Source organism: Xiphophorus hellerii, chromosome 14 (assembly GCF_003331165.1).
Source record: "Xiphophorus hellerii strain 12219 chromosome 14, Xiphophorus_hellerii-4.1, whole genome shotgun sequence".
Taxonomy (NCBI): Eukaryota; Metazoa; Chordata; class Actinopteri; order Cyprinodontiformes; family Poeciliidae; genus Xiphophorus; species Xiphophorus hellerii.
The window spans coordinates 22,645,608-22,660,005 of NC_045685.1; the positions used below are offsets into that span (position 1 = coordinate 22,645,608).

The following is a 14,398-nucleotide window of genomic DNA, read 5'->3' on the forward strand; positions in this document are numbered from 1 at the left end:
AGTTGATTTCTTGAGTTGTTGCTGTCTTAATATTGGAACCTTGTCTCCTTTTGATTTTAATTGTTTTTTTATTTTTTTTCCCAAAGATATCCTGATTGGGATGGGACTACACTGGAGTTATTGAGGTAACTGCTGGATTGTAGTCATAGTTATGACACCTTATGATCGTTCTCCTTTTCTGTTTTTCAACCATGCTTTTCTTGGTCATAATTCTCCACAGTGGTCCAGGTAAAGGTACCCAAGCCTCCCCCACTACTCTTGGCCAGAGTTCCCATGAGACTCGTTCCCATTCTCTCAGCCCTCATCGCCAACGTGGATCAGAGGATCGCAAGGAAAGTCCACACCACCATTATGGGTCAGAGAGTAGAAGACAAAAACGTAGCAGCCGCTCTAGATCACGTAGTCCACAACGCCATTATTCCTCTGATGGTCAAAGAGAGAGACGAAGTAGCAGATCGCCACATACTTCCAGACACTCTCGCAGGTTTTTAAAAAAATATACTAACAATGTTTTTATATATATATATATATATATATATATATATATATATGTATATATATATATAAATGCCATCAAATTTTTAAGTCAGCTATAATTGACCAATTGTTTCTTTTAGGTCCCGCTCTCGTTCCTATGATCGCCCAACCTCGTCTCACCACCGCTCACGTTCAAGAAGTTACGAGAGGCGATCACCTCCCAGGAAGAGGGAAGCCAAGCGGTCGTCACCAAGGAGAAGCTATGAGCGTCGATCATCTCCAAGAAGAAGCGATGAGAGACACTCGTCACCAAGGAGAAGTCGTGAGGCGCGGTCACCAGCGGAGAGATCCGCACCTCAGCATAAGAGGTCCAGAAGTGCCGACAGACTGGCTAAGAGACTCCTGGAAACAACAGGTCTGAAGAATGCCCAAGATATTTTACCTTCAACTTTTAATCAACAAGTATATTCATGCTGGTAAATCACAAATTCTCATTGTTCTTCTAGCTGTCCAATCTTTGTCCAAACAATCTAACCTGGAGGCCATGGTTAAAACACTGGCTCCTGCGTTGCTGGCTGAACTGGCTAAGATGAAGTCCTCTTCCAACACAGAGAAGACATCTTCTGCTAAATCATCTAAAGCCACATCCAGCCATCCAAAGAGCGGGAAAAGCTCTTCAGCAAAGCCTATGGTGAGTTTCATTTGACAAATTGATATGAAGCCTTGTTTTATCTGTTTACTCTGACTTTGGGCTGTGATTCTTCAAAATAAAAGTTTCAGAGAAAAAGCCATCAGCTTGCATCTCCTTAATTAAAACGAATGTGCGAAGGTTGTATAACTTGAGACTTTACAGTGCTTAGACGTTTTTTACAAAAAAGAAAAAGATTGGTGCTTCATGTTTTTATCTTTTTATTTATTTTCCTTTCTGTTCAGACTGCTGAGTCCTTATCTGCTGGCAAAGTGAGGCTCTCTAGCGTTTCCGCTTCCCTTTCCCATGATGACATTTTTGATGCCTTGGAGAAATTTGGAAAAGTCAAAGAAGTGATTATAGCAAGAGCATCACTACAGGTATGTAGTATACATCTAATTAATTATTTTCATGACCAACAATGTGTTGATATATCCAAAAAGTAGATGAATGGGATGGGTGGCCATAATTTGACTTGTACATTTTATTCTTTAATTTTGTCTGTACCTGTAGGCAGTCATCCATTTTGAGAAAGAGGCAGATGCAGAGAAACTGAAGAAATTACAATGCTTGCAAGTGAAAGGACTGACTGTCTATGTTGACAAAAAAATGGTAATTCACTTTCTCTTTTGCTTCACAAATTTACCAAGCTCAATAACAGCACTGAATCAGAATCAATGTTATTTATTTACAGAACGTTGTTTCCAAGAAGCCTCAGTCGGCGCAGAAGTCAGCTTCGCAGAAGTAAGATTTACTCACAGTAACACTCAAGTTGAACTATATAAAAGACTTAAGGTTGGTTTTGATAAACCTACTCAGTTCCAACATTAAAAATATTAGCCTCAAAATGTGTTTGAGTTTAAAGTAAGAAATCAAGATCAAATACTGTGCTATATCAGAATCAGCTTTAACTTTGGTTCTACTTTGCTCTCAGTGAAGACATCTAAGAGAAAAATTATGGATCATTTATATATTCATAGAGTTTTTACAAAAAAGGAAGATGAGGTTGAATTGGTGTAAATAGGCATGGTATCGATCTGGGCTCTCTGACAGTAAACAGTTTGTGTCCAGGATGTGTGGGGTCTACAGAGACGTTAGCTGTCCTTTCTTTACCCTAGATCTCTAAAAGTTGTGAGGGATTGTTTGTTTGTTGTAGTCTGGACCTGTTCTATCTTTTATTTTCTGTAAATATTTCTTATGATAAAAGTCTACCGGCTGCTTTATTAAATACCCTTACATAGTTATTTGTTAGAGTTGAGTCTTCTCCTGGTAAGGCATAGCTAGTAAAGTTCTCAGCCATTCTTTGTTGCAAGGAAGGTTATTGTTGCTTTTCTCTAAATTTGATACCGCAGTTTTCTTCATGCAAAACCAGTTTCTACAACGTGATAGGACATTTTGGAAGACTGTTTATGTGTTAAATTAGCCTAAGAAAAACCTTCAAATCTCTTTTCTTTGATTCAGATAATTCTCCTCTTACTTCATCCTTTGTGACTTTTCTCTACAGAAAGTCTGCAGAGTCCAGTACAACATTCACTGGAAAAGATAAGACACCTGCAATACCTGGGGCTAAAACCATCACAACAGGCAAAGTTGCTACAAAAGCAAAGGGTGTCCCCATCAAACAGGTAGCTGTAAAAAAACTCAATACAGCTGGAAAATGTGCAGTAAAACCGGTTGGAGTTAAAACTACAGCGGGTTCAGGGGTCCAAAAAACTATAAGTCCAGTAAAGACTTCTGATGCCGATGATTCTAAAGATGAAGCAACAAACACAAAACCTGAAAGTGATGAAATAAAATCTGCTGAAACTCCCAGTGAGACTGCTGAGGTGTTGAAGACGTCGGATACAACTGTCAGTGATGAAGATAAAGAGGAGAAAATGGCGTCTCAGGTGAAGGAAGTGACTCCTGAAGCAGAAACATCGTCAGACCCGGTGAAGGCTGAAACCCAACCTGACACTTTGGGTGTGAAGGACTTGGAGTCCAAATCAGCACCATCAGAAAACCAGCTGGCTGCTGCCAAAGCAGAAAGCGAAGAGCTCCCCCTGGTGACCAAAACTGTGGACACAGTGGAAACCTCTGAAGACAATCAAGTAGAAGAATGTCTCAAAGTGGATTCTATAGGAATCAAAGTTGAAGATGTTGAACCTGGAAAGACTGAACCTGAAGAACCCATAGAAATTTTGAGTTCTGCTGAGTCCAAACACCAAGTTTCAGAAACTGTAAAACCAGCAGCTAGAGTTAAAACTCCACCATGTTCGTCGTCTCCATGTAAAACATCTCCTGATCCACCTCCAACACAGCAAGCCACTGTGAAAACTGAAGAAATGTTAGTGACAGACTCATCGCAGGTCCAGCCGTGTCCGATGGAGGAATCAGAACTCCCAGCAAGAAAGTTAAAGACAGAAAGTGAGCAACCACAGTCTCCAAAGAAGACAGAAACAAAGCAGAAAGGTTAGTTTGAAACAGTTTCCATCCAGTTGTCATGCGAATTTTGTGCAAACTTTTAAAATGACGTAAAGTAGAAAATGCAAATTAGGTGTTTTTCTTTCTATTGGTTTGGCATAATTTTGTACCAGATGTTGACATTAGGGATGGTTGTAGTAAAGGGGATCTAGCACGTGCAAACTAGCATGGATCAAACGTCTCAGAAAAATGAAGAGTTCTATTCTGCTGCCTCTGGTAAGGCACAGATTGTCAGCTCAAAAACTGCATTTTAGGAAATCCCTTAATATGTTTCACCCCTTTGTTGTTGCATATAAAAGCTAAATGAAACCATTTTTGCTTGTATCGAGATATTTTATAAAGTTACAAAGTGTTAGGGATGAAGTTTCAAGAAAAGAAAATTGGTCTAGTTTTTCTGTTTTTATGTTGTCGAGGCTTTTATTTGAACCTTGATCAACCTAGCAGATAGCCACCATTCATTACCTTTTACGAGGTTAAACAAGTTACTTTAGGAACAAATGTTGTCCTGATAATTGACTCCAGTGTTTTTAGAATTTATATAAGCATAATATAGAAATAAATCGTGTGTGTAAATTCATTTATTTTTACTCTGAACAATCTCTGACAGATGTAAGCAGTCATCTGACACCAGAACCTGTGAGCGACGTTGTAGCCGTGAAGCTTGAGGAACCAACATCTGCCGGAAAGAAGACTGCTGATGGTGCAATGGCACCAGCTGACATTTTCTCCCTCACAGCCACGGTGAAGACAGAAAAGCAGGAGCAACAAAAAGAAACAAGTAAGAAGTCTGTCAAGCAACCTCAATATTTGAGCATACTTTAAGTTTGCACATTATTTCTCCCTAAAACAACTTGTCTTACAGAACACACACCAGAGAAAACTGTCAAGTCCTCAATGGTAAGTTTTATTTCCAAAACTCTACTCATAAGTATTGTTCATCATTTGTGTGGAAGTTAACATCCAACCTGATTAATGTTTATTAGGGTTTTGGAGAAGGCTGATCTTTATCTGTGGATGCCGGTTAAATTCTTATAAAATCATGAGATTCTCCATTTGCTGTTTCACTGAATTTAAAAACCAAAAAATCCCTCTTTCCTTTCATTACCAGTAACATCAGTCAAGAGTATATTAACGCTGATTGAGAGCCTCTTGACTGGTATTAGAATATGTGGATAGTTATTTATTTAGTCAGAAACAGTGCAGAAAATAAACATTAATTTTTCAAAATACATGGAAGAATCCATTGCAGCAAATTTGCTACAACTTGCTGCAAGTTTAATTTGAGTAAAATACACAAATATAAATACCAGAATCAGGTTTAATCACCACGTTTCTGCACTCAAACCAGGAATTCACCTTCAGTTCTGCTGTGCTCTTAATTAAAACATTTAAAATACAAATATATAAAAAAGGCAAAATAAAGATTAACAACAGATTTTGTTATTTGTAAATATGTGTAGGTGTATTGTTTTTACATGGGAGGAAGGCGAGGTTGAACTTGTGCATTATGCATGATATCGTTCTGGGCTGTCAAAACTTTACTTTGTCCTTTTCTGCCTTTTTACTGTGTAATATTAGCTGTCTGTTTTGTTTGCAGCCTCTTTCAAAAGATTCACATAATAAGAAACAACCTCCACCTCAAACCTGTGCCTCAGTCTCTCCAACGCCAGCAGAACCCATCCAGTCAGGTTCTTTTAAAGCAGATATGAAGGCTGGAAAAAATGAAACGGAGGTTGGTGCAATCCCGACTGTGACTCGTAAATCCAGTGAAAATTCTGAGCGAAAGCAGCCACTCAGAGCTGCAGTCGTCACTGCAGAAAAACAAACCGCGCCTGTTCCGTACACCTCCACCATGTCAGTCACAGCTTTGGGCAAACCGGAGGACAATGCTGAACTTCCTCAGATAAATGAAGATTTTTTCAGGGCGCTCACAACAGCACTTCGTGAACACAGACTAAGACAGGGAGAAAAGAAAACAAGTGAAGAGGTGAGACTGGCTCTAAATCATGGCATCTCGATGTTGTATTGGAAACTACTGCTAATACAGCAACTCGAGGAAACTAGTACTTTTATGATACCTAATATCAAAATTGGGACTTAAATGCTGTTATTTAATGGATACTTTTTGTTCAGTACTTGGCTGCCATTTTTGTGAACCAGACGGCTAATAAAGTTCTGCTGTGGCTGAACTTAAGAGTTATCTAAAAATGCTTTTAAAAGTCAGAAAACTGATGTTTGTTATTTGATTCTTTAGAGTTTCACCGTAAGCAAAACAACCTCTGAAGGTATGAAGGAGGAATACACGCCACTCACAAAGGTAAATTAGCAGAGTTGTTTTCCCTAATCATGATATTTTTGGATTAGATTTTCTTTGTATTTTCCGTATATTTTACTAAAAACAGTTCACGTGTAAGATTTTGTCTTTTATTGTGAATCAAATTTATCGTTACTGTCATTTCTTCTCCACCCAGGATGAAAGCAAAGAGGAGGATAATTACTCGGATCCTTTTGATGAGTTTGACTTTAACTTTGGAGACTTTGTGACTGTTGATGAGATTAGTGAAGAAATGGATGACACACTGGTTGAAGACACCTCTGTTTCATTAGAGTCAATATCCAGAGATACAACAGAAAGGCTGAGCCCAGATGTGTCCTCTGCTGCCAGTAAGACCTCAACAAGGTCTTCAAAAGCCTGCAAGAGCTCAACTTCTTCCTCCTCCAAGTCTGAAAAAGGCAGTGACTCTTTAAGTTCCACATCCGATTCCAAAAACAAGCAGAAACTTTTCTCTGAACCTCCCAAATTTGAAACCAAACCCTCATTTGTTAGTGGCGTTAAAAGTAAAAGTTCCTCCCCCCCTTCTAATTCTTTAAAAACTCCACTCTCCTCTGCTCATAAATCTCAGTCAAACAAGAGTAAGCCTCCTGTTAGGTCTTCAGAAACATCATACTCTGTTCGAAGTACTCGTTTATTTGCAGCAGTCATCAAATCATCTGTAGGAACACAGCAGGTGGGTAAAAGGGATGTAAAACCTAAAGAGATTGCAGTGGCAAAGTCTGACCACCATGTGTCAGCAGAGAGCTGTTCTGCAAATACTGTTGAGTCAGAGTTGAGGATAAAAACATCGAAGATTCAACCCACAGAGGGACAGAGCTCACAGATCCAGAATCTGAAGACAGATTTTAAAAATGTCAAAGAAATGAAGAAAAACGAAGTGAAGGATAAGAAAAAAGACATGGATGGCGAAAGCACTGAGGAAAAAAGAGGCTATAATGAGAATAAACAAATTCTTGATTCCTTCAATGAAAAATCTGATGAACAGAAAAACAAGGATGACAACCAAGACAGAAGAACTGGAATGCAATTATCTGGACCTGAGCAAGACCAGCTCATTCATCAAGGAGCTGATAATGACAATAGTCCATCAGATGGATGCCAGGAAATGGAAGTAGATGAGTCCACCAAGCTGCAGGACTGCACACTTAAACATCAGGCTGCCACAACCCATGATGAAGAAACCAACCAGACTCCAAATAGCAGTAGCGTAAAACAAAATAATGACATTCGTTCATACGAGAGAGTCTGTGAAACCTCCAGAGAGGTTGGTCAGACCTCTAATGAAGAAGACCAAAATGACAGCAGACACTTTGACACTTTGAAAGACCAAAAACTTGTATTTCCCACTGACCTTCTGTCTAAAGCAGATGATGAACCCACAAATGAAGAGGCTTATGAGGTCATAGATTCATTGGACGATCAACCAGCAACAACTGAGGCGGAATCAGAAATGGAGAAGAAGGAACAAAGAAGGAAAGAAAGCGCAACCACCTCTGGAGATGATAAACCGACCAGAAAAGGATGTTCAAGGAGCCGAATATTTAAAAGTGAAGAGAAAGAAAATTCACTAAAGCAACAGGACAAAACAAGAACATATGTGACACGAACAAAGGACAGCAAGACGGAAAAAGAAGAAGAGAGTCTTGAGGATTTTGAGGAAATGGTCTATGAAGTCGTGGACTCCATTGAAGACGAGTCTGTTAAAGAACCCTCAACCACAGGAAGATGTAGTAGCAGACGGACACCAAGAGGAAACAAAAAAGATGAGAAGACATCAACCCCGGTAGAAGACACTAAAAAATCTGATGACGAAGAAGAGGATGTGTTCACAGTTCTAGACTCTGTGGAAGAAGAAAGTTCCAGTGACAAACCAGTGGTGACGAGATCGACTAGAGGAAGAAGACAAAACATAGCAAAGAAAGTTGAACAAAATACTAAAACAAAAGAAGATAAAACCCCCACAAGAAGAAGATGCACACCAGTCAGAGATTCTAAGGAAAAAGAAAAAGAGAAAACTCCAAAAATAGATGTTCCTCTAAAGGAAAGTGCACTAACGAAGAGTGACTCTGGTGTACCAAGCACAGGTGATGAAGACACTATATGTATGGAATTGGATGCTGTTGAGTATGACCAACCAACTACACAGAAACCAAGAAGAGGAAGACCAAAGGACAATAAAACAAGTCAAAAACAAAGTGAGGAAGAAGAAGAGCCTGTTTATCAGATTGTAGATTCTCTCGAAGAAGATCAAGAAAATACCATGACTGTGACATCCAGTCTTCAGAAAAAAAGTGAGACAAACGATGAAATGACTGCAGATGTCAACATTGTTTCGCTTATCAAAGTGAAAGAAGACAAGTCCCCGACAAGGAGACACACACCAGCCAGAGATGCACAGGAAAAAGACAGAGTTCATCTAAAGGAATGTGCACAAACAAAGAAGATCGACACTGCTGTAAAAAGCACTTGTGAAGTGGACGATACTTGTAAGCAATTGATTGTTGTTAAGGAAGGCCAATCAACCACACAGAAATCAAAAAGAGGAAGACCAAAGAAGGACAATAAAACAAGTAAAAAACAAACTGAGGAAGAAGAAGAGCCTGTTTATCAGATTGTAGATTCTCTCGAAGAAGATCAAGAAAATACCATGACGGTAGAATCGAGTCTTCATGAAGACAGTAAGCCAAACATTGAAATGACTGCAGATTTCAACACAGTTTTGTTTACCAAATTGGGTGAAGACAAAACCCTCACAAGAAGAAAATGCACACCAACCAGAGATTCCCATGAAAAAGACGTAGTTCCTCTAAAGGAAAGTACACCAACACAGGCGAGTAATGCTCCTGTAGTAAACCCTGGGGAGGAAGACACCATTATTTATGCTGTTGAGGATGGCCAACCAGCAACCCAGAAACCAGGAAGAGGAAGACCAAAGAAGAATAATAAAACCAGTAAAAAACTAACTGAGGAAGAAGAGACCGTTTATCAGATTGTAGATACAGTAGAAGGTAATCAAGACAAAACCATGATGGTAGCTCCCATTCATATAGAGGAAACTGAGGCAAAAGTTGAAATGACTGAAGATGTCAACACAGTTTTGTTTTCCAAAATGAAAGAAGACAAGATCCTCACAAGAGGACAATGCACACCAGCCAGAAATTCTCAGGAAAAATACACAGTTCCTCTAAAGGAAAGTACACCAACCAAGAAGAGTGATGATGCTGTAACAAGTACTGGAGATGAGGACAATACTTGTGAAGAATTGGATGCTGCTGAGGATGGCCAACCAACAACACAGAAACCAAGAAGAGGAAGACCAAAGAAGGACAATAAAACAAGTAAAAAGCAAACTGAGGAAGATGAAGAACCTGTTTATCAGATTGTAGATTCTCTAGAAGAAGATCAAGAAAAAAACGTGATGGAAGAAGCCAGTCTGCTGACGGAAAGTGAGACAAATGTTGAAATGACTGCAAATGCCAACACTGATTTGCTTACCAAAACAAAGGAAGACAAGAACCTCACAAAAAGACGACGCACACCTGCCAGAGATTCCCAGGAAAATGACAGAGAGAAAACTCCTAAACCAGATGTTTGTGTTCCTCTAATAGAAAGTACACCAACTAAGAAGAGTGATATGAGGGACTTTGGTGGGGAGGAGGCTACTTATGAAGTATTGGATGCTGTTGAAGAGGTTGTTAGGCCAGCAACACAAGCATCAAGGAGGGGAAGACCAAAGAAAGACAATAAAATAAGTGAAAAACAAACAGAATATCTGAAGGTTGACTTGCCAAGAAAGGATGATGATGAAGAAGAAGCAACATATCAGATTCTTGACTCTGTTGAGGATGAGGTGGTTGGTGACCCAGCTCCTGTAGACCAGTCTGAATGCACAAAAACATCAAGCGCTTTTGCAGATGATGACATAACAAAGGAAATAATTAGGTCACTATTAAATGAGGAGGAAGGAGGGACAATTTATCAAATTGTAGATTCGCTGGAAGAAGATCAAGTTCAAGAAGAGACGATGACAGAAACAGCCATGCAGGAGGGGAGTGAGACTACAGGAGATATGGTAGCAAGTACTGACCATGTACTGTCCAGCCCCTCAACTGTAGAACCATCTGAACAAGCAGGTAGAGAGGAGACTCCGTTAGCTGGTAAAACATTGGAGGATAAAGAGGATCCATCTGCTAAAGACTCTGATACAGAGGGGAAGGAGAGTACATTGAAAGCAGATGTTGTAGGGGAAGACGAGTCTTTAAATCAGCCAAATCACGTTGGTGCATCAGAGAAGAATATACCAACATCACCGAAGAGCAAGGACACAGAAGCAACTGAAAATATTCTTGTGAACCTGGATCAGGTGAGCGAAGATGAGGAAGATTATCCTGATGATGCGGCTGAGGAAGAAGAACTGAAGAAAAGGCAAGCTGCTGCTAAGAAAAGAGAAGATGACCGTAAGGATAAAATGTCCAGGGAAAGAGAAGCTATGCAGCGAAGGAGTCGAAGCAGCAGCAGAGGAGGGAGTAGGAAATCAACATGGGAACCGGAGAAGACGAGTCAAGAAGATTTCGAAAAGGTGGAAGTAGACGCCCAGGATCTGGTGACCCTTGATGAGGTGGGAGAAGATGAAGTCGGAGAGGAAGCTGTGACAGAGACTCCAACATGGAAAGTGGAACTCGCAGAGGGAGAACTGCAGGATCTCGTTACATTGGATGAGATTGTTGAGGAAGAGGAAGGACAGCTTGAAGCCCCGCCTCAGAGTCTGGAGAGCCAATTCAAGGACTCTCTAAAGTCAGAGGTATGGTTGAGATCCAACTATAGCTTGTTTGAATCGAATATTATGTCACAGATGACATCATGAATCTCACTGGCTTGTTTGCCTCCTTTTAGACCTTGCCAACTTTGACAGAAACCACCCAGATTGAGGACAACAAAGATGACGATAATCATCCAAAAGAACCTTCAAGCTCTTCTAAACGTAAACTCGATGACATCACAGGTTTGTGACAAATGTCCTTCGAAGACTTTGCCATCAATCTTTTTGGTTTAATCTCATATCGAGAGGGTTAGATTTCCTGCACAAGTAACCATGGCAACAGGTCTAGGTAAACTAGGTAAAGAGTAACCAGCTTCATTATGCTGAAAATCCTGAACTGAGGCTGAAGTTAACTTATTAAGCCACTAATTCTGCCTGGTAAAACAAGCGTCCTGGCATTCACTGCTGGACCTCAGCCACAGAAACATTTTCCTTGTGTCGTTTCATTCAGTGGTTCTTGGTCCAGCGCCCTCACAGGCGAGGAGGAAAACAAGGCGCTCAAAGGATTTTGTTTGTTTGTCACAGTGCCGTGTGAAAGCAAACCGCACCAGTTCAAAATGTAACAAATGTTGCAATTTTAGTCCCGAATCGAACCGAATCTACCAAACTATTGAGCGTGAAAACACCCCAAGATTTATTTTGTTTTATAGACTCCAGTTTATTCTACTGTGGTGGAAATAAATCTCTCAATAGAAATAGTTTTGGCCTAATTGCCTCAAAGTGGTACAACTTTACCACTGGTGACATAAATTTTTACCTGTGGAGCATATTGAAACATTTATATTTTTATAAGTCTATATTGTGTTTAACATTTTTAATGTTTTCTGTTTTGCATAACTCCGTTCTTAATCTAAAACTCAGTTTTGAAAAGAATATTTTGTACAGACCGGTAGTAGGTTTGAATACGAGTGTGAAATGGTTTAATCTTTTGTTTTAGAGGAATGTGGGAACTTTGTCACTGTTGATGAGGTGGGAGAGATTGAGGAAGAGGAGGAAAAGGAGGCAGTAACAAGAAGAGGTCGACCCAGGAAGAGAAGCCGACTGACTTCTGGTAACACAAACACAACTGTTTAAAGCTTCAATCAGACAGTAAAGCTTTAAACTCAACTTACTAATTTCCTTTTACAGTGAGAAAATCTGCCAGAGGCAAAACAGTGAAGGAAGAAAAACATAGACAAGAAGAGGAAGAAAATAAATCCCTCCCCTCTGCTTCACTGGATTCTTCCTCGACTCTGGACACATCTGGTCCATCAGGTGACGTTCAGTGTGAGACCCAGAGGATAGAGGAGGGGAAGAACACCGAAGCTGCTTCTACCGAACATCAACCTCTGCCTAATGATGGACTGAAATTGGGATTTGAGGAAGCAGAGAGACGAGAGCACAGAAGGACCGGTGTTGAAGGTACATAACATGTTAAACGCCACGAAACGGGCTGATGTCCCAAAAGCCGATGTCCACATTTCTAAAGAAGGATTTTTTTCAAAGAAGATCCATGAATAATCAGGGGTTGTTGAAACACCTGAAAATCAGATGTGTATATTAGCACTTTGCACCAGTCTAATGGTTGAATCATCTAAATAATAGATTACAAGCAATAAATGTCTTTATTGTTGAGCTCATATGTCTATTTATTTAATAATTTAACAGAATTGAATTGAAAATATTGCTTATTCTGTCAATTATATATGTATTTTGATTAAAATGCAATAAATTGCTATTAATTACAGTTTGCTTCACAGCAAATTAATGCAACCTTGCAATGAACCACCATGCATGTATTTACGATAGAATATTGTAAAAAATAATTGTGAGCAGCTTCAACAGGTTTGTAGAAAAGCCAATATGAATGTGTAGTTACGGCCTACCTGTCATATTGCCAGCAAAAAATATATTTTTTAATATTTTAACCTAGGCCAGTTGGTGTACAGTTTCAACTGTTTCCAAATTGTAAAACAGGTTTTACTGCTTAAATTTTAAATCTGAGGTAAAATAAGTGGGGAAGACTTCACCCTGTATTCATGATCTTTGTTCTGTTAGTTGTGGATAAACGGAAGCAGGAGCCGACTGGACCCGAAGCAAAACGATCTCGCTCTCAGCCTCCGAGTGTCTCTGTGAACCTCCAGCTGCCGCCGTTTAATCCCAAAAACCCTCTGGGTGAGAAACACACACATTAAAATACCAAAACAAGAAAAATAGATGCAAAATGGAAGGGAATCATTTCCTGTTTTCTTCCTTTTCCTGCCCAGGTAAGGAATTTGTGAATCCCACGTCTGGGTTTTTCTGCAGTTTGTGTTCTGTTTTTTACTTAAACGAGGATACGGCCAAGGAAATCCACTGCAGCAGCCAGGAGCACTACGACAACCTGAAGGTATGCACAAACAGGCTCAAAGTTCATAACACAAAACCTTTACTCAATCTTGGTCTTTCATTGTCTTCTGTTCCTCTTTCTCAGAACTATTACCAGAGACTTCAACAAAATGTCCAAGGCTCGCTCTCGGACTGATCAGCTTAAACTGCAGATTATTTTCCTGGAACATGAGAAACCACCAAAGCTTTCCAGCACCCATGATGGTCTGAGCTGTAACTTTTAGTTTCTTTATCTTTTTTTTCTTAAATCTTTCGGTATTTCATGAGTTTCTTGTACCTTTTTTATACATAAGTTATGTATTCCACAGCTAAGAGTGGCAAATATACATATTTTGGAGTAGTTTGCTCCTGACTTAATTAGGAAGAAAAATAACTAAGCTATTGCCGACTCAATAAATTTTGAGATAAACAGGCAGTAAATGAAATACTGTTTACTAATGTGGACTGTTCAAATGATATATTTATTCTACAAATCAAAAGGTTACGTTACATCAACTTTTCAACAGGAATTTGTCAATCAGTGTCACAGCATAGTGCATCAGTTTCAGGCAAAGTTGAGTTCAGTTTTATTTAAGCATGACTTACTAACAGTACCTGGCTAATGGAAGCTCCTGTTCTGCATTTAGTTTGGCAGTTATGAGACTCAGCTTTTGTTTATGTTGTGACTTTTCTCTTTAAACAAGGGTCCAATAGGTTGTTTCATTTCTTTACATTTATTTAAAAAATACAATAAAAATGCATTGTCACATGTAAACAAATTCATAAAGTGTAATTATCTGATTTGAAAGTTAATTTTGGACTGTGTGAATGATTAGAGGTTGTCATTTTGAATCCTTTTCTGTTGTGACTTTACTGATGACTGAGATGATTAAAAACGAATTAAAACATCACTGGGTTTTTTGGTGTATGTGCCACACATATGAGCCATTTTTCTTTATGTCTTACTACTTTTTTTTTTGCCACTTTTTAACCTGAATTTTTTTTGTTGTTCATATTAAAATTGAACTTCTGTTTCTCGCCTTAAAGGCCTTAATCAAAACTTAAGAGTAATATCTGACTTTAAGAATTTGATCCGAATTTCTAAATCCAGTATTGCTTTTAAATGAAAAATGATAGTTTTAAATATCATTTTTAAGCTTAGTTTTAAAACAAATGCAAAATACAGTTTTTTTATTGGAATAATTGCATTGAGTTCCTTTATTGTCATTAGGTGCATGTTTAAAATGCTTTTTAGAATAGAATAGAATTA

At 39.0% G+C, this 14,398-nt stretch overlaps 1 protein-coding gene across 4 annotated transcripts in view; it reads left to right on the plus strand.

Annotated features, from left to right (window-relative positions):
- The window catches only part of LOC116732539 (uncharacterized), a 30,109-nt gene extending 16,070 nt beyond the window's left edge, over positions 1-14,039 (plus strand). For 2 of the 4 annotated variants that reach the window (XM_032582780.1, XM_032582781.1), the window contains exons 4-22: positions 87-125; positions 221-484; positions 618-892; positions 984-1,168; positions 1,411-1,545; positions 1,679-1,777; positions 1,860-1,909; positions 2,670-3,616; positions 4,236-4,406; positions 4,491-4,525; positions 5,226-5,615; positions 5,883-5,945; positions 6,100-10,764; positions 10,857-10,965; positions 11,720-11,833; positions 11,911-12,183; positions 12,820-12,936; positions 13,029-13,150; positions 13,235-14,039. In XM_032582780.1, the coding sequence (XP_032438671.1) occupies positions 87-125; positions 221-484; positions 618-892; positions 984-1,168; positions 1,411-1,545; positions 1,679-1,777; positions 1,860-1,909; positions 2,670-3,616; positions 4,236-4,406; positions 4,491-4,525; positions 5,226-5,615; positions 5,883-5,945; positions 6,100-10,764; positions 10,857-10,965; positions 11,720-11,833; positions 11,911-12,183; positions 12,820-12,936; positions 13,029-13,150; positions 13,235-13,285 (8,104 nt within the window). In that variant the 3' untranslated portion in view covers positions 13,286-14,039. The remainder of the gene's footprint in view (positions 1-86; positions 126-220; positions 485-617; positions 893-983; positions 1,169-1,410; positions 1,546-1,678; positions 1,778-1,859; positions 1,910-2,669; positions 3,617-4,235; positions 4,407-4,490; positions 4,526-5,225; positions 5,616-5,882; positions 5,946-6,099; positions 10,765-10,856; positions 10,966-11,719; positions 11,834-11,910; positions 12,184-12,819; positions 12,937-13,028; positions 13,151-13,234) is intronic. The other 2 variants (XM_032582782.1, XM_032582783.1) reach the window with 2 other exon arrangements.
- The last annotated feature ends 359 nt before the right edge of the window (positions 14,040-14,398 follow it).